This window comes from Ursus arctos, chromosome X, assembly GCF_023065955.2.
Source record: "Ursus arctos isolate Adak ecotype North America chromosome X, UrsArc2.0, whole genome shotgun sequence".
In the NCBI taxonomy this organism is placed as follows: domain Eukaryota; kingdom Metazoa; phylum Chordata; class Mammalia; order Carnivora; family Ursidae; genus Ursus; species Ursus arctos.
This window is the reverse complement of record NC_079873.1, coordinates 120,577,171-120,603,506: the sequence shown is the minus strand read 5'-3', so window position 1 is coordinate 120,603,506 and position 26,336 is coordinate 120,577,171. Positions and strand designations below refer to the sequence as shown.

General features: G+C 41.3%; 1 protein-coding gene across 7 annotated transcripts in view; it reads right to left on the bottom strand.

Moving 5' to 3' along the window:
- Nucleotides 1–17,562: 17,562 nt before the first annotated feature.
- Nucleotides 17,563–26,336, bottom strand: part of MBNL3 (muscleblind like splicing regulator 3) — a 107,310-nt gene continuing 98,536 nt past the window's right edge. For 4 of the 7 annotated variants that reach the window (XR_008960379.1, XM_048213627.2, XM_026520607.4 and 1 more), the window contains one exon: nucleotides 24,903–24,927. Coding sequence is in view for 3 of the 7 variants with exons in the window: in XM_057315090.1 (XP_057171073.1) it covers nucleotides 24,794–24,927 (134 nt within the window). In the remaining 4 variants the exon portion in view is untranslated. Of the gene's footprint in view, nucleotides 24,928–26,336 lie in introns of all 7 variants that reach the window. The other 3 variants (XM_057315093.1, XM_057315090.1, XM_057315085.1) reach the window with 2 other exon arrangements.

Here is a 26,336-nt window from a genome sequence, read left to right as displayed (position 1 = left end):
CCCTTTTTTCCCCTACCGATCTTCCTAGTTCTTATGTTCCATAGATGAGTGAAACCATACGATAATTGTCTTTCTCTGCTTGACTCATTTCACTCAGCATTATCTCCTCCAATGCTGTCCATGTTGCAGCAAATGTCGAGAAATTGTTCTTTTTGATAGCTGAGTAATATTCCATTGTATATATGGGCCACAGCTTCTTAATACCTTGTCTTTAATGTTTTTATTATCGATTTACTGATTACAAGGAACTCTTACATGTGGCCATAGTCACCACTTGAAGGAGTAAGAGTGGCAAGAAGGTACTTATTCACCATTGGAACCTATCATTTAGCTCGGGGTTCTTTCTGAAAAAGACAGCAGTTCACCAGCATAAGGTACATGGAAAGCAGGGCCTGACCCACTATGTAGCTTGACTTGTGGCACTAAAATACTTGCTAAGCTTCAACCAAAGTTATTACGTTTTGACGATTTAGCATGACCCTGGCCTGTAGTCTTTGACAGTCTTAGTGACCACCACTCCCATAGCCCCTTTATGAAGAAATCAGCCCCAGGAGTCTTTCTGCATAAAGTTGCTAGAGCCTGTGCCATATGCGTTGAGAACAACTAACACTAGGAATGTATTTAACTCCAGCCCTGATAGGTTGAACCAGAGATCTGCACGTGATCACAGCCAACTATTATCTAAGACCGTTTGGCTGGAAATACTGACATATAATAGAGCTCTATATTAAAAGGTCCTGGTGCCAAGGGCTAACATCCACAGAATGGACATGAAGAAGGTTATGTGTCCTTGGCGTGGCTTGTTGAGAAAACCAGCTCTTAGAGGCTCTATACATGTAAAGGAGGTAGGGAAGAAGGAGGTAACTCCGAGGTTCTGAATGAAACCTGATAACCATCCAAATCTAGGAATTACTGGCGTCTAAAATATCTCTGTGGATAAGATGATATGTTCCACTGAGAGGCAGTAGAGCATAAAGTCGGGTACAGTCTCTGGAGCCAAATTGCCTGTGTTTGGATATGAGCCCTGCCACTTAGTAGCTCTGTGACCTTATGCCAGGGACGTCAACTCTCTGTGGCTTAGGTCTCCCTCTGGAAACGAGAATACTAATGGTACCTACCAGATGGATTGTGAGTCTGAAATGAGGCATACACGCCAAGCATTTAGAATAATGGCTGGCACATAGTAAGTGCTCAAAAAATATAAATTCTTAGCATTATTTTATCCTGGCACTTAAGTGAGGCAGAGTAATTTGTTGAGATACTGTGTTTGTTCTCCTTCTACTTGTCCTTTCTTGTATTCCAAAGAGGAATGGAAGCTCCTTGTGCCTTCTTTCCTGGGGGAAAGAGTGGGTTGTGTTGGAGGGCCCAGAGTCTGTCTTCCTAGCTTTGGTTTACCTGGAATCCTGAGCATATTGTGAGGATTACGCTCAAAGGAGGGGAAGGAAGTAGTTGACTTTAGAGTAGAAAGAAGAGGGAGTGAGATTTCTCCAAGCCTTGGGAAAGACTGACAGCTGGCCAGTTTGCCAGCTGCCAGTTTTCAGGAGTAGTAAGGTCTGGGGCCACTTCCTGGCAGAACCCTGGGGGGTAACATATCTGTGATCCACTTTAGGACCTAGATTCTAGGTGCTGCAGCTTTCCCTTAGGCATGGGAGAAGTGCTTGCCTTTACAGCAGCGTGCAGGCTTGGACTAGAAAACCTGATGGCCTGATGATTAGAACTACTGTCTCTATTTGACACTTGGCACACAAAGCTCCTGAGTGTGTGATCCTAAGGAATGTAGAAAACTCCAGAAAGTGATTGGAATTTAATTTTGTTTTGCCAGTCTGGCAGCACAGAGATGTGGAGTTGAAATAAATTCGACTTAAAGGAAATGAAGAAACGTGATACTTCTCGCATACCCAAGTGTGTGGAGAACCGTTCATACCAATGACACAATAAACTAGCATTCCCAAAAGTAATTTAGGTTTTTTGGTAGGGTCTTTCCTTCATAATATTAGAAAGATGAAATTATATATAATTTTATCTTAAGACCTAAGTTACAAGGAAAAGATCCTTAAAAGGAATGAGAGGCCAGAGGGGTAGAGTGGGTAGCGGCGAGGATTTCCCCAAGTGAAGTCATTCATTGTTCGTAATGGTGAAGTTATTAATTACGATGTCCTTCAGAGGCAAGGTAAGGCTTTGGGGCACATGGCATCTGTCACTTTAGGGTGTATATTGGTTTCCTCAGGCTGCGGTAACAAAGTATCATGAACTGAGTCATTGAAAACAAAAGAAATTTATTCTCACACAGTTCTGGAAGCAGGAAGTCTAAAATCAAGATTTCAGTGGGACCATGGTCCCTCTGAAAACTGTAGTGGAGAATTCTTTTTTCCCCTCCTCTAGCTTCTGATGTTGGCTGGTAATCCTGGGCGTTCCTTACCTTGTAGACCCATCACTCCAATCTCTGTCTCTGTCTTCACTTCCATGAAGCTTCTTAATGTAAGAAATCTCTTCTTCCTTTACGCTGGTACGGCATCTAACTCTTATCTTTCTTTGGTATTTATCTTGCATCAGAGTTATTTATGATTGCATCTGTAGTAGACAACTTTTCAGTTGTCTGCCCGGACAATCAAATCTCTACCTTGGAAATAACAGTCCAAAGCAGCAGAGGAGAGTTCTATCTGCCATATTCTTAGTACCCAATCATTGCTCCCTTTGGTAGCTGATTTAATGATGGCTGGGCAACTGACCACATGGAATCAGTAAGATTCTCTCCCTAGGAAATCTGAATTTGGAACTCCAGGAATCCGCCAAGTCCTGGGCCTTTTGACTAAACTGAGGATATGTTAATCCAGGAATTGATAGGGCCAGCAGAAAGTGCAGAGGAACAATGAAGATTGTTCTGAACAAAGAAGAATGAAGCAGATGTGTAAAGGGGAATGGCTGGAATGAATAATAATAATAATTAGGAGAAATTACAAGGAAAAATCAGGAGGTTGACATTGGCTACTATTGCTTTCACCACAGGAGAGGAATTGACTCAAACTAAAACTGAGGAAGTCTGCAAGGAAACATAAAAAGAAATACAACATTTCTAAGGTAAGTGCTTCCTGCCTATGGATTATAGTCTACATTGACTGATTGTTCCATAATTTGGAGACTAACAGGATTGGAAAAAACCAGTGGCTTCTGTATCTCAAAACTGAAGCTGGTACAGTCAGTGGCAAAGAATTGGCAGCCATAGCCGAAGACACAATTAGTGGTCTATGTCTTTCTCAAGTAGGTTCTGTTCACAATGCTCTGTTGGACCAAGGGAAAAACCCACTGACAATGATCTAATTATGAGTGATGTCTCATTAACTAAGGTTATTTTAGGGCTAGGGAAATGGGTAGAGTGCAGAGACCAGTACATTAAAAGAAAAAAGGATAAAAGAAAGCTTTTAAAAAATATAAAAAAGGAAACACAGTGGAACATAAGAATAGAGCCTGGGAAAATCCAGATCCCCAAGGTATCCCTCAAGGGCTTACTCCTATTAAAAGGAGGGCCAATACCTCAGATTCATCTTAAGAAAAAAGAAGAAGATTAGCTGTGTTCCCTCTACACGAAGGTGAATTTTTCAGTGCAAAAGCCAAGATAGAGGTCATTTAACTAAGGGACTAGAGGGCCTAGGCAGAGTCTTAAAGCCTATTGATAAAGGACAGAATTATCTAGGCTAGTGTGAAGAATCAAGGACGTGAGTTCACATCTTTTCCTTCGACTACCACCCCATGAAATAGAATTTAAATCAAACCTATTGTGGTGGAATGTAGAATGCTAGTTGCCTACCCCACTATCTCTTTTCTCTCCCTTTGGTAACAGATCCCCAATTTTTATCTAGGCACATTTACCATTTGGAATAAAAGACTAAACTACATTTCCCAATCTCCCATACTATTAAGCATGGCCATTTCTTTAGGTTCTGGTCAATGAGACATAGGCAGCAGTGTTTCATGAGCCTTCTAGTGAGTTTCCTTAGAAAAAAAGGAGGTATGCCCTTCTTCACCTTTCCCCATCCTACTGCCTGGAATGTGGATATGATAGGTGGAGTTTTGTCAACCATCCTGGGCCATGAGGATGATGGCCATACCTGGGGAGGTGCATTTGCTAGAGAAAAGCCAAGCGTGGCCAAAAAACCCCAAAGGCTTATGATTTTCTTTTTTTAAAAAAATTATTTATTTATTTGAGAGAGAGAGAGAGAGAGAGCACGCACAAGCAGGCAGAGGTAAAGGGAGAAGCAGATTCCCCGCAGAGCAGGGGGAGCCCGATGTGGGACTCGATCCCAGGACCCTGGGATCATGACTTGAGCTGAAGGCAGTTGCTTAACCAACTGAGCCACCCAGGCGCCCCACAAAGGCTTATGATTTTCAAACCCTAAGGTAATCCCCAAGACACTGAGCTCACATCCACAGGAAGAGGGTTGCTGAAATGGTAGAGTCCCCAGAAAGGTAACCCTCCCTCCTGCCCATCTCAGGAGTAGCCAAGTAGGACAATGCACAAGGGAGATGATCTGAGATAAGAGAATCTGAGACATCCAGCTGGGCTGACCAAGAACTCACTCTACTGCCAAGGAGTTCTTGCTATTTATGTATATGATAGATAAATGGATATGATATTGATTGGCAATCTTCATATATTGTATCCATTTTTTTCCATTTCCAAATGGGAGGTTTTATTTAATTCATCTTGTTTTCCCTCTGTTAGACACTGGGTGTTTCAATATGGTCAAATGTATCATTTACATATAGTTGTGAAACCATGGAGAGCTACAGCAAGACCTGTTCAAGATGATTCAATCACCGAAGGATTTTGGGCTTATTGGTGGGCACACTTGGGATATGTGAATTTGGATTGCCTTTCTATATAGAAGCATGAGCACATTTTCATTTATGTATGGTATAGTAGCATTATTTTAGTTGAAGACCTTTTGTAAATCAGGTGGGCTATCAAGTTCATATGTTGTTTTTATCCATCCAGCATACATTCCCAATTGTTCTGGGAACAGTACTTGGGCTTCCCTTCGAGAGACCAGCTCTCTCTCTCGATCTCTCTCATACACTCTCTTTCTCTTTCAATCCACAACTTCTAAGTAGACATGTCCCATTCCCTGGTTCAAAGAGTAGGTACATAAACTCTAACCTGACCCATTAGAATGTCCTATCCCCTGGCTTCAGGAATGGGCATGTGATCTAAGCAGGTATAATCATGTGCCCAAAACTAGGCCAACAAATCAGGCACTGGAATGACGCTGGCACTGCTGTGAACAATGCATTCTCTTCTTCTTCTTCTTCTTCTTTTTTTTTTTTAAAGATTTTATTTATCTATTTGACACAGAGAGAGAGAGAGAGCACAAGCAAGGGGAGCAGCAGGAAGAGGGAGAGGGAGAAGCAGGCTCCTGCTGAGCAAGGACCCTGATGTGGGACTCAATCCCAGGACCCCAGGATCATGACCTGAGCCCAAGGCAGTCGCTTAACTGACTGAGCCACCCAGGCACCCCCATTCTCTTATTTTATTTTCCCCCAAATTTACTGAGATGTAATTGACACGTAACATTGTGTAATTTTAAGGGGTACAATGTGATGATTTGATACATGTATATACTGTAAATTGTTTACCATGATAGGTTAGTTAGCACATTCTCCATCTCACATAATTACCATTTTGTTTTCGTTGTTATGGTGAGAACATTAAAGCTCTACTCTCTTAGCAACTTTGAAGTACACAAGTGTTATTAACTATAGTCATCATGCTCTAGATTAGATCCTCAGAATGTATTTATCTTAGAACTGACAGTCTGTACCTTTTGACCGATATCTCCCCATTTCCCTCACCCCTCAGCCCTTGGCAAGCACCATTCTGCTTTCTGTTTCCATAAGTTCAATGTTTTTAGATTTTATATATAACTGAGATCATACACCATTTGTCCTTCTGTGTCTTATTTCACTTAGCATAGTGCCATCAAGGCCCATCCATATTGTTGCAAATGGCACATTCTCCTTTTTTCTCTTGGCCGATTAATATTCATTACACACACACCATCTTCTTTATCCATTCATCCACACTTAGGTTTTTTTTCATGTCCTAGATAGTGTGAATAATATATTAATACCATATGATGCAATAATTGCAGTAGTGGGTATTTACCCAAAGAAAATGAAAGCACTAGTTTTAAAGATATATGCACCCCTATGTTTATTTATGACAGCCAAGATATTGAAGCAACCTAGATGTCCATCAATAGATAAATGGATAAAAAAGATGTGATTATTTTTATATATATATATATCACTTACACATACTTACAGATAGATACAATGGAATATTACTCAGCCTTAAAAATGGATGAGCTCTTGCCATCCATTTGTGTCGACATGGATGGACCTAGAGGGTATTTTGCTGAGTGAAATAAGGCAGACTAAGAAAGGCAAATACCATACAATTTCACTCATATGTGGAATCTAAAAACAAAATAAGAAAATAAACAAACAAAAAGCAGAATGAGATACAGAGAACAAACTGATGGTTGCTAGAGAGAAAGGGGCGGAGGGATGAGCGAAATCAGTGAAGGAGAGTGGGAGGTGCAGGCTTCCAGTTATGGGATGAACACGTCATGCGGCTGGAAGGCACAGCATAGGGCATACAGTCAACGATACTACAAGAGCGTTGTATGGGGACAGGTGGGAGCTACACTTGTGGTGAGCACAGCATAATGTACAGAGAAATTGAATTACTATGTTGTACACCTGTAACGAAGGTAACATTGTGCGTCAACTATATTCAAATTTTAAAAAACCCACAATGGCATATCACCTCACATTGGTTAGAATGGCAATTACCAAAAAAACAAACAAACAAGAGATAACAAATGCTGGCAAGGATATGGAGAAGAGAGAACCGTGTGCCCTGTTGGTGGGAATGCCGATTGGTGCAGCCACTGTGGAAGACAGTGTGGAGGGTCCTCAAAAAACTGAAAGTAGTACTCCTCTCTCTTCTTTTAGAATGCTCAACTAGTTAGATGCAAGTGTGGACCTCCCAATGACAAACACAGAGGGAATTGGGGCTGAGAAAAGAGAGTGTTAGATCCCCAGCCTCACAGCATGAACACCAGCATACAGCTGTGCCTGAAACCAGCCCATCCATGGATCTCTCAACTAATTGACCTGATGCTATTATGTCCTCTTAAATTATCTTTATTTTGAATTTTGTTATAACCAGAAGAACTCTGACAAGGAGACACCTGTATCCTTATAATGTACCACTGTTCCCATTTTACTTCTGCTAAGGATCACTTACTGATAGTAACTTGTGGGTTTTTTTCTCAGTGCTCTAGGTATTTTTTTTCCTCCCGTATGTATTCTGCCTTGTCCGATCTGCTTTCGAGCCACACATGAGAAAGCAACTCTCATCCCGTTAGTCGATGCTATTCATTTTTTTTTTTTTGAGCCTTGCCCTATTTAAGGGATTATTCCGGATAGTCCCACAGGAGGAAGGAATAGAGGTGAAGGCTTGGGGATGGAAAAGACAGAAAAGGCAAAATGAAAAAGAGGTTTGGAAAACTTCCTGGCAGAGCAGAGGACCAAACAGAAAGAAGGGCACTCCATTAGGAGGCTGTTGCTATTTCACTGTGTGCCCTGTACCCTCTCAGTGCTCTGGAGGAGATGGCCGGCTCTCAGAAGGAAATGACTTGGGGGTACAATTAGGGAGGCTGATCCCTCGGACCTGTGGCTCCTTGTCTTGCAAGTGGATTCTCGTGTTCATGTTTAGCGGTGAAGTGGTGGTGTCACCTGCTTTTTTTTTTTTTTTTTTGATTGTGGAAAAAGACACATAACATAAAATTCACCATTGTAAAAGAAATGGGTGAAGAAAAACATGGAATATTATTCCGTCACAAAAAAGAAGGAAATCCTGCCATTTGCCACAACATGCATGGACCTTGAGGGCATTTTGGTAAGTGAAACAAAGACACTGTACAATACCTCTCGTGTATAGAATCAAAATATATCAAACTCACCGAAACGGACTAAAATGTTGGTTGCCCGGGGGTGAGGGGTAGGAGAGTTGGGGAGATGTTGGTCGAAGGGGAGATAATGTGCAGCATGGTGACTACAGTTAGCCATATCCTTGAAAGTTGCTATGATAGTTGCACTTTAATGTTCTTATGAGAACAACGATGATAGCAAAATGGCAATTATGTAAGGGGAAGGACACGTTAACTAAACTTATTGTGGCAAACATTTAGCAATATATACGTGTGTCAAATCATCAAATTGTACACCTTAAACTTACACATGTTCTGTGTCAAGTATGCTTCAATAAAGCTGGAAAAATTTGGCCATCTTAATCACTTTTAATTGCACAGTTGGGTGGCATGGAGTACATTCTCATTGTGCAACCATCACCACCATCCATCCCCAGAACTCTTTTCATCTTTCGAAACTGAAACTCTGTTCCCATTAAACACTAACTCTTCATTCCCCCTGTCCCCAGCCCCTCAACTCTGGAAGCCACTATCTACTTTTTTTTAAAGATTTTATTTATTTATGTGACAGAGAGACAGCCAGTGAGAGAGGGAACACAGCAGGGGGAGTGGGAGAGGAAGAAGCAGGCTCCTAGTGGAGAAGCCTGACGTGGGGCTCAATCCCAGAACTCCGGGATCACTCCCTGAGCCGAAGGCAGATGCTTAACAACTGCGCTACCCAGGTGCCCCGACTTTTTTTTTTTTAAAGATTTATTTATCTATTTGAGAGAAAGAGAATGAGAGAATGAGCAGGAGGGGCAGAGGGAGAGAGAATCTCAAGTAGACTCTGCACTGAGCACAGAGCTCAACACAGAGCTTGATCTCATGACCCTGAGATCATGACCTGAGCCGAAACTAAGAGTTGGACACTTAACTGACTGAGCCACCCAGGTGCCCCCTCCATCTACTTTCTGTGTCTATCGAGTTACAACTCTAGGTACCTCATATTTGTAGAATCATACACTATTTGTCTTTTTGTGAATGACTTATTTCACTTAGCATAATGTCCTCAAAGTTCATCCATGTCACAACAAGAGTCAGAATTTCCTTCCTTTTTAAGGTTGAATAATATTCCATTGTATGGACATACCACGTTTTGCCTATCCATTTATCCATCGTTGGACACTTGGGTTGCTTCCACCCTTTGGACGTTGTCATGCTATGAACATGGATAACAAATATCTGTTTGAGTCCCTGCTTTCAATCGAGTCATCTGCTTTTAAGAAACATTCAAAGTGCCTGGGTGGCTCAGTCAGTTAAGCATTTGCCTTCGGCTCAGGTCACGATCCCAGAGTCCTGGGATCCAGTCTCACACTGGGCTCCCTGCTCAGTGGCAAATCTGCTCTCTGCCCCTACCCTGGCTTGTGTGCACACACATGCTCTCTCTCTCTCTCTCTCTCAAATAAATAAATAAATAAATACATAAAATCTTTTAAAAAATAAAGAAATATGCAAGTTCGGATAATGAGCATATTGACTTAGTACGACCATAAGACCAGAATACCTCCCTTTGAATGTTTATGAATGTGTAAAACCCTGAAGGTCTTTGAATGAGCGTCTGGTGAGAGGCAGAGGGAAAGGCTTTAAATTCTCTACCAGTCCATCAGGTGGGGACTCAGAGAAAATTAAATTTAAATTGGAGAAATAATATATCCATTTTGTGGAGTATCTTCATAGCTGCTGCACTGATATGACTAAATTTCTATTATTTGCCACAAAATGAGACTTAATTTTAACCTATTTCCTCCTCTCTTGGCTTTTAAGTTCCTTTATAACAGAATCTAAGTCTGAATAATTTCTTTTTATTCTCTACAGGAGAAGTATTCAAAAAAGGTTAATTGTATGAAACACCATTAAGAGATTTGTGACAAATCTCAAGTCTAAAGCTGCCAGAGAGGACAAAAGGGCATTTCTATGATCTGTTCATTCAACTCATGATACTACATTTAAAAAAATATATAGTTATATATATATATATATATATATATATATAAAATAAAATTTACCATTTTAACCATTTTAACAATTCAGTGAAGTATATTCATAATGTTGTGCAATTGTCACCACTATCCAGCTTCAGACCTTTTTTTCCCATCCCAAATGGAAACTCTCTACCCATTAAACAATAACTCCCAATTCCCCCAAGCCCCTGCCAACCTCTGTTGCATTTTCTGTCTCTATGCGTTTGCCAATTCTAACACCTAATATAAGTGGAATCATACAGTATGTGCCCTTTTGTGTCTGGCTTATTTCACTTAGCATAACGTTCTCAAGGTTCATCCATGTTGTAGCATGTGTCAGAAATTCAATCCTATTAAAAGCTGAATCCATCACATTATATATATATTTTATATACTATATAATTTTATAAATTATATATACACCACATTTTATTTATCCATTCATCTGTTGACGGACGCTTGGATTGTTTCCACATTTCGGCTATTGTAAATAATGCTGCTATGAACATTGGTGTACAAGTATCTGTTCAAGTCCTTGCTTTCAATTCTTTGGGGTATATTCCCAGGTGTGGAATTGCTGATTCATAGGATTCTATGTTTAACTTTCTGAGGAACTGACAAACTGTTTTCCATAATGGCGGTGCCATTTTACATGCCTACCAGCAATGCACAAGGGTTCTAATTTCTCCATATCATCACCAGCACTAGATACTTTCCATTTTTTAAATGATACCTAGCTTAATGAGTGTGAAGTGGTATCCCATTGTAGTTTTGATTTGCATTTCCCTAATGATGAATTATGTTGAGCATCTTTTCGTGTGTTTATTGGCCATTTGTATATCTTCTTTGGAGAAATATCTGTTCAAGTCCATCCTTTGTCCATTTTTCAATTGAGTCATTTACTTGTTGTTGAGTTGTACGGTAATACTTTTTTATCAATGTGTTAGGTGCTGGAAATATAGACACTTGCGAGCTAGTGGGAGAAGTGGACAATATTCTAACGCGGTGTGGTAAATCCAATGACAGTTATATACTGAAGGTATTATGAGAGTGTCAAAGAGGGCACCCTAGTGCAGGTGGGAAGCAGACAGAGAAGTTTGCCTGAGGGATATGGTGCTTTGAGACTATCCTGGTCTCAAAGGATGCTAGGCAGGTCAAAAGGCGAGGGTGGACATTCCAGGCAGAAAGGGAACCATGAGCACTGGCTTGCAGGCATGAAACAGCAGGGCGTGTTCTGGAAACTACATGCATCTACCTGCTGTTGAAGAAGCAAGTCCAAGGCAGGCAGTGGCAAGAGATGAGGCTGGAGAGGTAGACGGGGGCTGGATTGTGCCAGATGTTAGAGGCTATTGTGAGGTGTGCTTAGGCTTTATCCCGAGACCTATGGGGAGCGATCAAAAGGTTTTAAGGAGAGGAGTTACATCGTCAAACTTGTGTTTTAGATCAGAGCTTCCCACTCTTTTTTCTTATTCCATCAAAGTATACATAGAATGAGAATTTTTGTATGGCATTCTGACGTAGGTAGACCTGCAGCTGCGTGCTACTGGAGATGACAGGCCCAGGCTTTTGCTGCCCCGACCCAACACAGCTGGCCTGAGAGCTGAGATTGGGAAGCTGTTTTAGAGAGATCATTGTGACAGTTGTGTGAAGAACGCATTGGAGGAAAACGGCACCGGAGGCAGGATGTCAAGTTCACCTAACCAGGTATAGTGGGGAGAGAGAAAATACGTCAGTGATAGAATTGGTAGGACTTGATAGATAGGATGTGGGGGCCGGGAGTCAAAGGTAAGCTACCCAGGGTTCTTGCTTGGACAACTGGGTGGAGGAGCAGCGTGTTTGAGAAAGATTATGCATTTAGGGATGGGTGTAAAGATTTACTTTGAGACGAGTGGCTGGAGATGCCAATAGAGGGTCCTCATGTCCTTGTTGGCTCTATTGGCTACAGAGACGTGAAGCATATAGACCCAGGAGCTAGTTCAGTGTGGAAATTCTTATAGCTTTGAAAGGAACCATGGGAGTGATTGTGCTAGAGATCCACCTCCTTTGAAGGTCCACCGCCCACAGCCTGAAAGAGGCAACTTTTCATACGGACCATGTGACTCTAGCCTTTTGTACACAACTGAATGTTACTGGGATGAATATCTGATTCAATCAAATGCTCTCTCATGAGAATCAGGGATTGGAACCCAGTGACTGGGTCAACTGTGGGGAACCCAGGCTGAAAGTCAAGTAGATCAATCATTCTCAAACTGTGTCTCCAGATTATCAGAATCATTTGGGAACTTGTTAGAAATGCAAATTCTCGTATCTCATCCCATAGCTGCTGAATCAGAGACTCTTGAGTGGGTCCCAGCAACCTATGTTTTACAAGCCTTCCAGGTGTTTCTGGTGCAGGCCATCACTGATATGGACTCTTAGGATAAGACTACCATTCTGGAAGGAGCCCTGATCAATCGCCTGAGTGTGATAAGTAGGCAGAGAAAGCTGATTTTCAGAGAAGTGGGAGACTGGAGGGGGGTTGGGGGAGAGAGAGAGAAAGAATGGAAGAGAAGAGAGGGACAGGCACAGATGTATAGAGAGAGACAGAGAGAGAGAGAGAGACAGAGAAGAAACAAGCTACCTGACGACTTTCCCGTTCCGTGAGGCCCAGCTGTTCTTCCTGCGATTGGAATTTGTGAAATTTCCCTGCGTCATTACGTAAATCTCTTTTATTTGAATGAGGTTTTCTTTTCTTTTTTTTCTTTTACAGTAAAAGTTCTGATTCCCTAGTTGACTATTTCTCCAAAAATCTATTATGCATTTACTGCATGGCTACTGTTCAAGGCATCATAAAGGATACCAAGACCAATGAGACCTGGTTCTTGCCCTTGAGAAGCCCAGTTTAATGGAGGAGGAATAGAGACAATGTCAGAAGGGTAGGGAAGGTGGCTACTGAGCTTTGAGATTACTTGCTAAGCGCTAAGTAAATATTAGCTGCATCTCAGTGGTATCTAGTAAGACCAGAGAAGACTTCAAGGAAGACTTGAGAGCTAATCTATACGTTGAATAATGAGTTTTTGAAGAAGAGGAGGAAAAAGATGGGAGGTGTTTCAAATGGAATGAAAATTAGCAGAAAGGTATGGGAAACTGTGGTATGTGTCTGGGAAATGTGAGTGGTGTGAGGGCAAATACAAATTAAAAAGAAGAGGCTTAATTTTCCTTGTCGGAAATAAGGGGAAGAGACTTCTCCCTCACCCCTCCATCCTTCTCCAGTGTATGTAAAACTCAGTAATAGCTAAACAAGTCTTTCCGAGCCTCACAATTCCCCCACCTTTCCTCAGGGACCTGGGAGCCCCCTCTTTGAAAGGTAAACATCAAGGGCTACGGAGCCCCAGATCTCCGTTCCTGCAGGAGGGTCACAGCCTAACTTCCCTGGGCGCCTTGCTCCAATTTGCAAAACTATCTCTTGGAGGTAAAGACATGAAAAGTTTCTTTCTCCTATGGATCAAGGCAACACAGGTGGTCTCCCCAGTTACAGGATAAAGTTAGGACGAACTCTGAATGACAAAAGGGGCTGTCAAGTCCTGTTCCTTGAGGACCAGTTATCGTTTCTCTTGTAAACATGTATGTAATGGGTTCCATCCACTTGGCCATACAAGGGGGTGATTCCTTTCTGCCTTTGCAATCTCTTAGTGGACTGCTGTTGGCGGGCATCCCCTTTTGTTTAACGTTCATTCAATAACAAAAGTGTTTTCTTTCACCTCTACCTTTGTGGAGAGGAGTTTTGGGTTGAAAAGTCTTGCTCTTAATTATAGTTCCCCAACAGTGCTTTCATTTGTCTGGAGCTGCACAGGTTACAGAAGGCAGGGGGAGGGGCGCCTGGGTGGCACAGCGGTTAAGCGTCTGCTTTCTGCTCAGGGCGTGATCCCGGCGTTATGGGATCGAGCCCCACATCAGGCTCCTCCGCTGGGAGCCTGCTTCTTCCTCTCCCACTCCCCCTGCTTGTGTTCCCTCTCTCGCTGGCTGTCTCTATCTCTGTCGAATAAATAAATAAAATCTTAAAAAAAAAAAAAGAAGGCAGGGGAGAGAGGAAGCTTGAGGGCAGCCCTAAGGCCTGAGCACAGAAGACTGCTGTGTTAAGAGTGTAGGCTTTATCCGATAAGGCAGTGAGGAGATCTGGGAGATTTATAGTCTGGGAAAAGAAATAATGTATTTTCCATCTTAGAAAAATGATCCCAGTAGAAATGTGGACGGTGGATTGGGTGGAAGAAGGGTCAAGTGTAGGGCACGAACTGTGGGTATGATAATAATCTTAAACTATTATGTAAGGGTTTTCTTGGGCTGTTATCACTCACAGGTTATTCTTGGATTGACCTTTCCCTAAGCCCTGTAACAGCATCTGGACCTGTGTAATTATTATTTTTCACCACAGGGGCATCTCTCCAGGATGTGGAGAGTAGAGGACAAAAGTCGTGGTTGTGGCTGCATGTCTGCCCCTCCTGAGCCATTTTTCCTGAATGGTTTGAGTGTGCCTCTGGCCCCACAATCTCATCCCAGTGACTCTGGAGGCCCCAAGCATCTTCAGGATCCACAAGATCTCTAACGGTGTCCTTCACGAGAAGGGAGTCGCTTATTACAGTGGTCTCTACCATTGGCTGGTGCTCAGTTTATGGTGAACACTCGCCTGAGAGTCAGTGAGACACAAATGCCTCATTCATCAGCAGCCCCTACCTGGGGCCCCAAATCGTGACCATTGGATGCCTGGACTCATGTGAGTTCAGCTTTTCCTACCGTAACAACCCATCAACGGATTTCCTTAACATGGGACTTTGTAAATAGGAGTGGACAGGAAACAAAACACGTTGAATGAGCTACACATGTTTATTAAATAGTTAACAAAGGCACATCAATAACCACTCACTACATATATAAATATATATATATATAAAATTAACACAGATATGTTTCTCTCTTAACCGCCACTTTCCCAAGAAAAAATTGTTCAACTCTTCAGTTCACGAAGGCTAAAGGCAAAGTCTCAGTCCCGATCCTATTCTTCCCCACCCTCCCCTTAAGACCGCCATTGATCCTCAATGAGTTGACCATCACCTTCTGTAGCCATAGCATCTCTAGAAGCATGCTGACTGCAGGGACTCCTCAGTATTCCTTCTGCACTCCCTCAGGTCCTGCTGGTAACAACCAGGCTGTCTGCTTTAACCGGGGTTGGTCGCCGCTGCTCGTTGCCCTGGGCACACTGTTACCCTGTGATTTTTCACCCCTCTCTCTCTTTGTACCTGCACATACATACAATGCGCTGAATCATTCATGGGGGGGGAGCCTCCCTCATCCTCATCGGGAAAACATACGATTTTTCTTGTATCTGTTTTGCTTTGCCCCAGGTGCCCTGCCCGCCTCTGCACTGCACGCCATTTCCACGCACAACACAAAAATGCCGGCTACGCTGATCAGAACTTCCTTCTACTCATTTCTTCTTATTCCGATTTCCATTTTGGAACTCTGTGCTTTTGCTTCAGGAATCTGTTTGTAAGGACAGGAATCAGACCTGCTGTTCCTCTCACAAACCTCACCCTTCCATCCGGGTGGCTGTCCCACAGACCCGCTGTCCTCCTGTCTGAGGGAAAAGCCCAAGTCCGGGCACTGAAAGGAAAATCTGGGACGGCTCGGTTAAATGAGCATTGCTAGTACAAGTAAGAGTAAAGAAAAACATCTGAGTACGTGTGTCCTTCTGTTGAGTATCAGCAAGTGTCGGCATTAGACGCCTCGAGAAATGTGCTCATGCATCAGGCTTATCCTGCGTCATGCTCTTTACCACAGATACTGACCACCTGACTGGATTCCGGCCTGTGGAATTTTGGAACGTTTATCATCTAGTCAGTATGTTAGGTTCATTATTGTATCAGAACTTTCCTGACAATAACAAAATGACAAGAGCCTTCCTTTTGGGCCTTCTTGAGGTGGTGAGTGACTGTACCACTCATCCATAGGAATTTGATCGCTGCCTAAATGCTGTTTGCTCTAGTAAAAACTATCTACCCCTTGTCTACGCATGTGGCCTGCTGGTATTTGGCCACCGGAGAGCCATGCCTTTTTAATTTTTATCGATTTATTGTTTAAGTGAATGCTGCACGCCACGTGGGCCTCGAACTCAGGAGCCCGGGATCAGGCGTCGTGTAGCTCTACCGGCTGAGCCAGCCAGGTGCCCCGACTCACGCCTTTTTAAATATACAAACACTCCCGGGGGCAGCCCATAAACACTGCCAGTCTAACACCGTGGTGCGAGAGGTCTCTTAGATCTCAGCTTGAGCTGCTCTCCGCAGCCTGAGATGACAACAGGCAAGTTGTGAAGGAAAAAAAAAAGTCTAGATCCTTCTGGGTAAGCAGGCCTGTTAAGTTGCTACCGTGGAGCTTCTAGAGAGCCAGAGGGTACCACGGGGGATGAGAAAAAGAGGCTCTTAGAAGGCTGCTGAACAGAGGTTGCAAAGTGCCCAGGTAAACAGTGTACATCCAGGTTTGCCTGCGGGTCAACCTCTCTCTGGCCAATAGAGACTCCATTTTGATGGGGGTTGGGAATGCCTGCCCTGAATTCTTTACTTTTTGTAAATGTCTATATACTGAACTGGTCTTCGTGCTGGGATTATCACAGACTCACAGAAACATGGACAACACACCCAAGGGCTCAAAGTCGGCTTACCGAGAAATGCCACAGTGGGAACCACACTCAGAAAGAGTAAAGCGGGGCACGGGGGACAAGGGAGCGCTCAGCTCCGTAAGAGTCAGCTGACACTGGACCTCCTCCTTGGCCCTCGGTGCAGTTCTAGACACGTGAAGAATACTCGAATCTGTCACAACCTCTTATCCAAAGCCTCTTCATCTCGTTCTCTATCAGCCTGACTACCAAACAGTGGCCAATGTGAAGTTCCCAACTAGTGTTTTTTAAGTATTTAGAAATCTGACAGAATAAAGTATTACCGAGTTACATTTTGCTTTCTTGAAGAACAAAAATGGTCATCTTTTCATTCCAGTGCCATTTGTTGGAGAAAAGCAATTTTAAGTGAGAGAAAACATTGTGATGGAAAATTCATGCATCTCATTGTTACGAAACCAGTGATGCCCGTCTGGAAAAAAACCCAGAATGAACAACACTGGTTTCATACGTTCCACTGAAGATGCAAGATAGAAATGAGTAACTGGAAAATACGAACTTCTAATAACGTATCTTAGAAAATGCCTCAGAATTTCTGAAGCACAATAGAAGCCAGTAAACATTATCTCAAAATGTTTAGTTTTCTTTTACGAAAATACAAATGTGCCTTTCTTATGTTAGTAACTTCAATATCAGAGAAATAATACATCTAATACAATGAGTGTATCATCTATATAATTCATAATACTGCAGGTATATTTGGAAATAAATTTCTTCTATGTATGAAATAGAACTTGGGCCCAAGTCATAAATTTAAATTTTATATTAGAATTACTAAATATTAGGATTAATATAGTAGAACAGGAATAGCTTTTAAGTAAACTCCTAATGTGTGAATATGGATTCATAAAAAAAGACAGAACCATGAAATTTACACATTTTATTAAAAGAACCAAAGAATAAACAGCACAGGAGTAGCATACCAAAACGACTCTAAACACAAGCAAGCCGTGCAGCACTATAACTTGGGGGGAAATGGAAAAAAAATCAAAGCATCTATCCTATCGATAGCAGTTGAGGGAATGAACTATGGCATTTTGGAGGCAAAATATGATGGGAAGAGTTTTCATCTGTGAATTCTCACGGTCATTATTTAAATCCGTAATTGTTGCACAGGGCTAATAGTTTTCTTATCCACAGGTATTTTTAAATAGACGTTCTTTTGTCCTAAATGTGTGCTTCATTTTCTATATTATCCTGGATTGTTGTTTTATAAGTGCACAGAGTTAGCCCTTAAAAAACAAGAGTACATTTAGGAACATGTTTTCTTAAAATCTCAATGATTGTAATTTGGGGGTATGATAACAAATGGTTCACTTGCTAATAATTAAGGCAACAACAACAATAATCAAAGGAAATTTACTTTGAAAAGGGCAACCCCAGAATCCAACAATAGGATGGTCGTATTATTCTCTCAACTGCTAGACACAAAAGACATAGCAACAGAATAATTTGGTTTCCATCGTGAACAGACAGCATCCGTATACAGAAATAAAGCTTTGCAACCATGCAGTTCTATGACGGATACATCTTTAGGCTGTGTGTGTTGGGAGAAAAGAGCATGGCCTAAAGTGGGGTTACTTTTAGGTCTTGTTACAGAGGTACTTTTTAAAAAAAATTAAAGTAATATGACGTAGGAGGTGACTAGTGAGAACTTTTGCAATACCTTCAAATAGTTGGGACTTATAGTGATACATTTTTTTCCTTTTTGGTCTACTATAATTGAGGATGGGTTCTACTTAAAGATAAAATTTCTGTGGAATCATCCTGCTTTGGAGTATTAATGGGTGGTTCTTTCCTAGGCAAGGCCATGTGGAGGGGCTGGAAACTGTAGGAACTAAAACTAAGCCCCTTCCTGGGTTTAATGGCATAGGTCCCTTCTGGGCCTCAAGTCATGCACGTTTTGTTATGCTTCCTTCTATAATTTGACTCACTGAAACATGGTCCCTGTGTTTCAGCTCCAAAGAGTGGGACCCAATGGCTGTCAGCATGGACAACATGCCGTCAATTAATTGGTTATCTTTCGTGATGCTTCTAGGTTCATTCTTACTATTTAATAGATGATTCTTCTTCACTTAAAATTGTCTATTTCTCTTGACCTTATGAAAATATATTCTTGTGGCTTATAGGTTCACAAGGAAATGTCAACACAAGAACACAGGGTAAGTTGGGAAAATATTTTGGCGATGAGGTGGAAGTCGGAGTCCCTAACTATAGAATGCATGAATGCCTACATTTTGTACCAGTGGAAACGCTGGTCAGATGGTCAGGCTGTTAGTTGCAGAGCTGACTCTAAGTGATTAAGGGCTGAAGGGTGGGGGAGAGAAATTTCTAACCAACTGGCCCTGAGCTATTGGATAACGGTAAGGCTTGGATTGCTTTCTGGCTTTGGCTTATTTTCCTCTCTCTGTAAGTGAGAACCAGCAAGATGGGTAGCGATACTAATACCAGCTCCCCCAATCCCAGGATGGGCTCCTTCTCCAAGGCAAGGGTGACACCCCAGGATGTGAACGACTCAAAGTACCCGTGGTGATCTATCCTCACACCTTTCTAACCCCATTGCCTGGAGGCAACAAAAAGTTAGACGGGGGGAATGGTAGGTGACCCCGGAGCTAAAACTGACAGAGATGGTCTGATTGAAACATCCTTTTCCAGCTCCTACACACGTGAGATTTGGGCTGGTTCTCTTCTGTTTAGTTCAAACAGTGGGAGGCTGTATGGCACAGTGGAGCACTTTCTAATCTGGTAGAGGCAAATCAGAGAACAGCTTCCACCGAACAGGTCTAAGGTAAGTAAAGCCATTTATAAAGTTTATAAAGTTGTGCCAGCATTTTTATTCTTTTGTTGGAGGGAACGAAATGCCCCGTGCTGGCCATCCTTAACAGTAAAATTAAGTCTTTCGATGGTTGCCAATTGGGGTTTGGGATCTGAATTTTAAAGGAGAAGTAGTGGTGAACGTTAACACTTGTGATTGTCACGTAAGTGGATAGTAATTGATGTAACAGATACATCTCAATTGGTAATTTTCTGTGAAAGATGAAATCAAAGTTGATCAAAATGGATCTATCCATCTTGCAACCTACAGGGCATTTCACTGCTTGCAACCATTGAAGAAAGAAAACCTTTGCCAGAAACCTGCGTGGTGTGTGTGTGTGTGTGTGTGTGTGTGTGTGTGTGTGTGTGTTTACAATGGAGTTTAATCTAAAAAGCCAACAATCTTTGCTACTGGTCTTGCTAAAAGATGGAGGCCTTTCGCTCTTGGCCAGTGCTGTTAGCTGAAGGTGACCTGTCACCTGTTACCAGTCTTTTCTTTTGGTGAACTGTAGTGAACCAGAAAGCCTTCCCATCAGCAAAGCAACATCGTGCTTTAGTGAAGTCTTCTAGCAAAAACCCCCTCCTTCTCAAGGCCTTAGAAATAACTCTATCTTAACTAACTTTTCCGCTATTATCACAGCTTTCTTATATTTAAAAAACAAAAGCTCCAAGCATAGCGTTCACGGACTATGTACATAAGTGCAAAAAAGGTGTGTCTCACACAGTCGCACCCTAACTGAGACCGTCAGTTACCTGCAGCATACGTCTCTCAAACACTGTTAAGGGGCCATTCCACAGTATCCTCATGCATATGGTTTCACAAATACGAACTCATTCCAAAACACGCGCCCACCCTTCTTTAATCCTCATTTGCACGTGTTGGGGGTGGGTATATAATTCCAGAAAAGAGAATTTTTGTAGTGACAGCTATGCCTCTTGCATAGGGTAATTTGGAATAAATAATGTTATGAAAAAAGGTCAGGTAATAGATTAGAAATGCAATGATCATGCTTCAAAGTCGAAATACTGTGGAATAACCCTATCCACACAACAAATTCTATAAGCTATAAAGCCTGACTCTAGAATCCATGTGTTGTAAACTTTTTGATCAAAAAGTCATGTAAGGACACAAATTCAACTTTCTCATGGCAATTTGGGATTAAAGAACAATTCAGCCAGATCTGTTCTCTGAGTTTTGAGTTATACCTTCTACATGCTCAGACTGTCAAAAACCATGTATAGTTAACAAGTAAAATTATCACAAAAAAACACGTGTCTAAAGGTAGCCATGTTGTAGTTTTGTTGCTAAAGCAACGACTAAATATAATTAGTTAAAAGTTATTATTTGTATATAAAGGTAAGTTTGTTCTTAAACTGTGAGCTGTAAAGAATAATTATGGACTATACTCTATATCTTATCATGCTTCGGTGTCAGTTTAGAACCTATCTAGGTGGGTTGAGTACATGTAGTAAACTCTTAAACTTTTCTCTAACTCTCTTGTAAAGTTAAATTCATTAGTGACTTAGAGAAATAAAAACGTAGTATAATAAAAACCTTAAAAACTAAAAGGAAAAATGAAAATCTGGCACCAATTAGTGACTTAGTGCTCAGAACCTATATTTGCAATCATTATCTACAGTTTGATGACGCTATCAACTAGGTTTGCAAAACAAAGTTGTGATACTCTTTTAGATACTATTCATTCTGGCGCCTTTGACGGGCACTGGGGAAATTAACAACGAGGCCACTGTCTTCCTACATCTATTCAATACAATCGGGACAGCCTATTTCCCTACTTCAATTTCAAGGTGTGTAGAAAAGGAGAAGAGACAAAAAGAAAGAGGATTCCAGTTTCCAATCATTCTGTGCATTACAGCCTACCCTACGGACTAAAATAAGTCGGAACCTTAGTGAACACAGCCCCGTGGTGTAGGACAACACTCAACGGCAAGATCAAAGTGCTTTCGCATGTTCGAAAACGGACGGCGAAGGTTGATGGAGGAGGGAGAAGATGGCTTTTCACATGACAACGAACTACAAATTAGACTCTAGTCTAGACAAGTGAGATGAAATGCAACAGCTGGTTAGAGAATCATGCTCCAATTGCAAAAGTAAATACTGTATTTAAATAGCAATTTTATGAATCCATTTAGTTTTAATTTCATCTTAATCCCTCTTTAAAATATACTTCTGTTCACATAGTGCCTTTAAAAAAATTTTTTGATACTACTAAAACCCTCTTAACGGATAACTTTTAGATTATTTTCTCTGTATACCTGACCTGTTTTATCCAAGTTTCAGTACTCTTGCCTATTTTTGCAAAAGGCTGAGAGAAATGGACAAAAACAATAATTTGGGATAAATAAGAATAGAAGCCCTTGTAAAATACAAAGCTTATAAAATGTTAACTAAGAATCACAAGTGGTTAGAATTTTATATATACAATTCATCCAGTAAATTATTGTTTAGAGTCACTGATTAGTTTTGTGACTTGGCTTTTTAACTGGAAATTTATAGTCTAATGACTCTCCTTTCTTCGTTTCTTTTCTTGAATAAAGAGAATCTGAGTAAGTCATTGCACAACTAGTTTAAAGAGTGCTATCTTACAATTGGATTTTTGTCAATGTTCTTTCGCATCTGATCAAAACTTTAGTGCTTTGAATCTTTTCTTTAAATTCACTTACAAAGTAACTTTTAAAATGCCAGCTATATCAAATATCGTGGCACCAAGACTGCAACTACCCTGCAAATCCTTCACTGAACCTCTTACTGAAAAAGAAGTCATCACTGATGTCTTCCAGTGCTCACAGCATCATAAAAACCACCGTACTCTAGGCTTCTTGTCTATGTACATCTTCGTCAGAAGTTGAAAAGGTTAAATGAGACAGTACATTGTATCAAAACATCAAATTACACAAAAGAGTTCATTTTGCACTGAAGACATCTCTATCCCCTTTGAGGAAGACACCAGACTAGCTCGGTGCATCCTTCCTGGGTTTGTGTGGTTAGCTCTGGAGAGGCACTGGCACGGGTTCTATACACAAGTTATTTCACAAAGGCCTACTCTACTTTCTTCTTTAACAATGTTAAGATTTTGGGAAACAGAAATGAAGTGGTTCAAGGAATCAACAGGTAAAAGTCTGGACCCCTCTTGTTCTCGAACTCCAGGCAATACTGTTAACAGATGACAATGTCTTGACACAAGCAAGACCATTTAGAAATTACTGATGATCATGATTCGGGATCGATCATTAAGAACAACAGGGTACCCACTACCAAACAGCTCATTTGCCCTTTTGTATTCTCAGAGGAATGGATCTGCTTTGGGATGGAGTCACGAATGTTCTGCAGCACAAACAATTCGAAACAGAGGAACAACCACAAGTCAGGAGATTTTTCTGGGTCTGACTGCCCCCGTTTAGGTAGGTAGCCGTGGGCAGGTCACGTGCCCCAGGCCCCAGTTTCATCCCTTGTGAGAAGGAGGTTGTGCCAACTCCATTGTTCTGTGATTCAAACGCTGCTAGGCAGCTTAAGGTATCCTAAATCCGATTTTCTCTTTGCTTGTCATTTTCACAAAGGAAAACAAACCTGCTATACATCTTACATTTGCTGATTGTATGCTTTCTAGTGAGAGAATACACATTTAGTAGAAAATATTAACCCTAGGTTGATGGGAAACATCACTGTATAGCAAGACTAACTTTAATAACTGACTACAGTGGAGGAGCTAGGTCACCGACCACACGAATTACTATTTTACTGGGTTATACAATTATTTCATGAGGATTAGTAACGTGAATTCAGCTCAGCTCCACGGAGCGTAGCCGGTCTGTCTCATCCAAAGGGTGCTGAAAACCTCTCTATTACAATTTTCAAATACATATAAAAACAAACAAATCTAAATGAAGAAACAAAAGGTTTGGTTATGATATGACTCTGTTGTTAATAAAGTCTGGGAAAGGCAACACTTGACTTAGATGCTGGCCCCTTCGCCCAAGTGTCCAACGGAACTGGAAATTCGGTTGAACCGAACCTGAGGACAACTGTGGACAGCTTTCCTAGCAATTTTAAGTAAATCAAAAAAATCATTTGAAATGTCTTCCTACCCTCCACCTCACCCCCACTGTTTCTCCCAACCTATATTCACGCTCCAACTGTGACCAGTGGAGAAGACTGTCCATTTGGAGAGGAAAGGCCTCACTTGGAACCAATTCTCTTTCACCCTGACTTTTGCAAGATTGCCTCTTATTATTCTAAGAGTAGTCTAAGGAACATGTGCCATTTTCGTCAAGAGAATGGCATTTGTGTAAAAGGTTACATTGCAACACTTTCCTCTAAAACGTAAAAACGATCTCCATGCCGTCCCTTCCGTTTAATTTAAAACCTACAATCAGCATACCTTTAAGCCTCCAAGTTCCAATTTTCAGCTGAAGTTGACAAATGGCTCAGCTTTAGATGCTCAACCTAGGATAGGATCATTGAACCACGAGAAACGTAATGGGCACTTCACATAAATGCTGAGAAATTCCTCTAAAGGTAAATTGTGATTTTGCAAGCTACTTGAGGAGTGAGACTAGAGGTTCATATTCTCAGAAGTTCCCTGTTTTTTGCAAGTGATTATTTCTCTCCCCCCCCAAAAACCTAGTCATGTGATTGCATTATGCCAGGTCAGACCGGCAGGTACAAATGATACATATGCATGTTTATAATGAATGCCTGCCTCAAGAAACCTACAGCAATGTTCTAGAGAGAAGGCATATGAACATTAATCTGCTATGTTTTTCAAACACAGATATTTCTGTTTCCCATTAGTAATATTTTAGTTGAAATCAAACACCACACATCTAGAGGAAAACACTATAGTATGTAAAAATCTAACACAACTCAACACACCACAATACAATACAATACAATACAACACAATACAATAGTGAGGAAAATGGTACTGGATACATTTGTTACATTCTAAACCAACCCAATAGACTGTTGTGTAAACAAAACAGTAAGGTAACACTTCAAAACAGACGAACATTTACCCACCAAGAATGCACAGTAAGCCAACTGTCCACTGTGGAGATTCACTCAGCATAATGGTTATTGGAAAATCACAAAAACTAATGCAACAAACTACAAAACTTTACAGTCACGTTGTACCTACTAATTCAAATAAGATAAATGTTAGTTATTCATTTTCTCTGCGTGTTTTGTTTCAACATCTCCACTGACTGTTCAATGCTTTGTTGGTTTTGTTTGACTCTGCTGGTTGGTATATGCGTTTTGTTTAATATATTGACCGCACCACACTTATTGTTGCGTTGGTAGAAGAGGACCTACGAGAATATATGTGGAAAGGCCATATGGAGGTTCTCACGGAGAGATCTTGATACTCTGTAACTCTGTTGTTCAGAATTTCAACTGAAATGGAAAGAGAGAGAGAGAGAGAGAGAGAGAGAGAGAGTGAGAAATATGAAGGGGTTATTGAAGTAGGAGTTAGGATACTTGGTTCTTGCACGCCAGTTCTGTATGTGAACTGCCAATACATTCCCCACTCTGAGTTTCATACCCTACATCTGTGAAGCTCGGGCTGTTGGGAAGGGTCACAGAGAGTCATACAGCATGACGGTTCATGGCCTCACTGAGTGCTAGTGCACAGAATTGCCCTAAGGTGACAGAGAGGTATTCAGTCCTTAAAGGCGTCATCTGCACGATGCCTGAACGTGTGGAAAACATCCACTCATCTCTCCACTTCCTTCAACTTCCTTCAAACATCTATTGGGAAAACATGTTCGATACCCACCGTTTTAAAATATGCAAATATTAAACATACTATAGAGCCATGCGGAAATAGCCAAGGTGTGAAATCTAGGTATATAGCATTTTACAAAATTATGTTTTTGAACTTTGGAGACATTTTCAACATCTGTTACACATTAAAGTGATTATGGTGTGCCAAATACGTCTAAATTTTCTAATGGAATCTAGCAAAAAGGAATCACGATTTTCAAACATGTGCTGTTGGAAAGCTCGTCATTATATTTGACAACTTTTGTTTACTTTATTGTAAAGCAGCCCATGAGAATCAGGCAGGGGTTTGCAAAACCTATATTCTCATGTTTGATGCTAATCCCAAGTTGCCACCATCCCAAATGATTCCTCTGAAAGCAATTACAATTTGCAGCTACTTCTGTTATTCCATGTAGTCAAAGGTGTCTTTTTAAAACGTTCCTTGTTTTAAAGGACTTGTTCGCCTAATGGTCTAATGTGCAGTCAGCCGTAGGCTCTGCCCAGGACAGAGTACAGGTTCTGGGCCAGGTTCTGGGGACCTAGTTCACCAAGAGAACAGAACCATCACCTCCATCCATTAAATGAAACACTCCAGTAGTGAGAACCTCAAGCTTTCAGTGACTAATTCACGCAATTCAGAATTTGTACACTTGTTTAGTAAGGCCCTATCAGTAATTAATTAAGACACCTAGGAGTCTTAAGTGGCTTGAAAAGTCATATTCTCCAAGTGAAGGACTGCTCAAATTAAGTGTGTGCAATGCCTGGCTCTGGACCGGGCAAACGGGAGATCAAAGGGGTGGGGGGTGTGGGAAGGGGAATCCAACAACAATTTTATTCTTAAAAAGCCACGATTTGAATGAAGATGATGATTACGTTACTAAACTATGTCACTCAAAATTCAAAACAGCTGGAGCAATTCTGATAGACTTACATGGAAAGCAACACAAAAAAGGCAGAGTGTAAAAAGCACGATCTTTTACGACATCATGCGAGAAGCATATTGCTGACTGTCATTGTAGTCAGACTGTGACAAAATTACT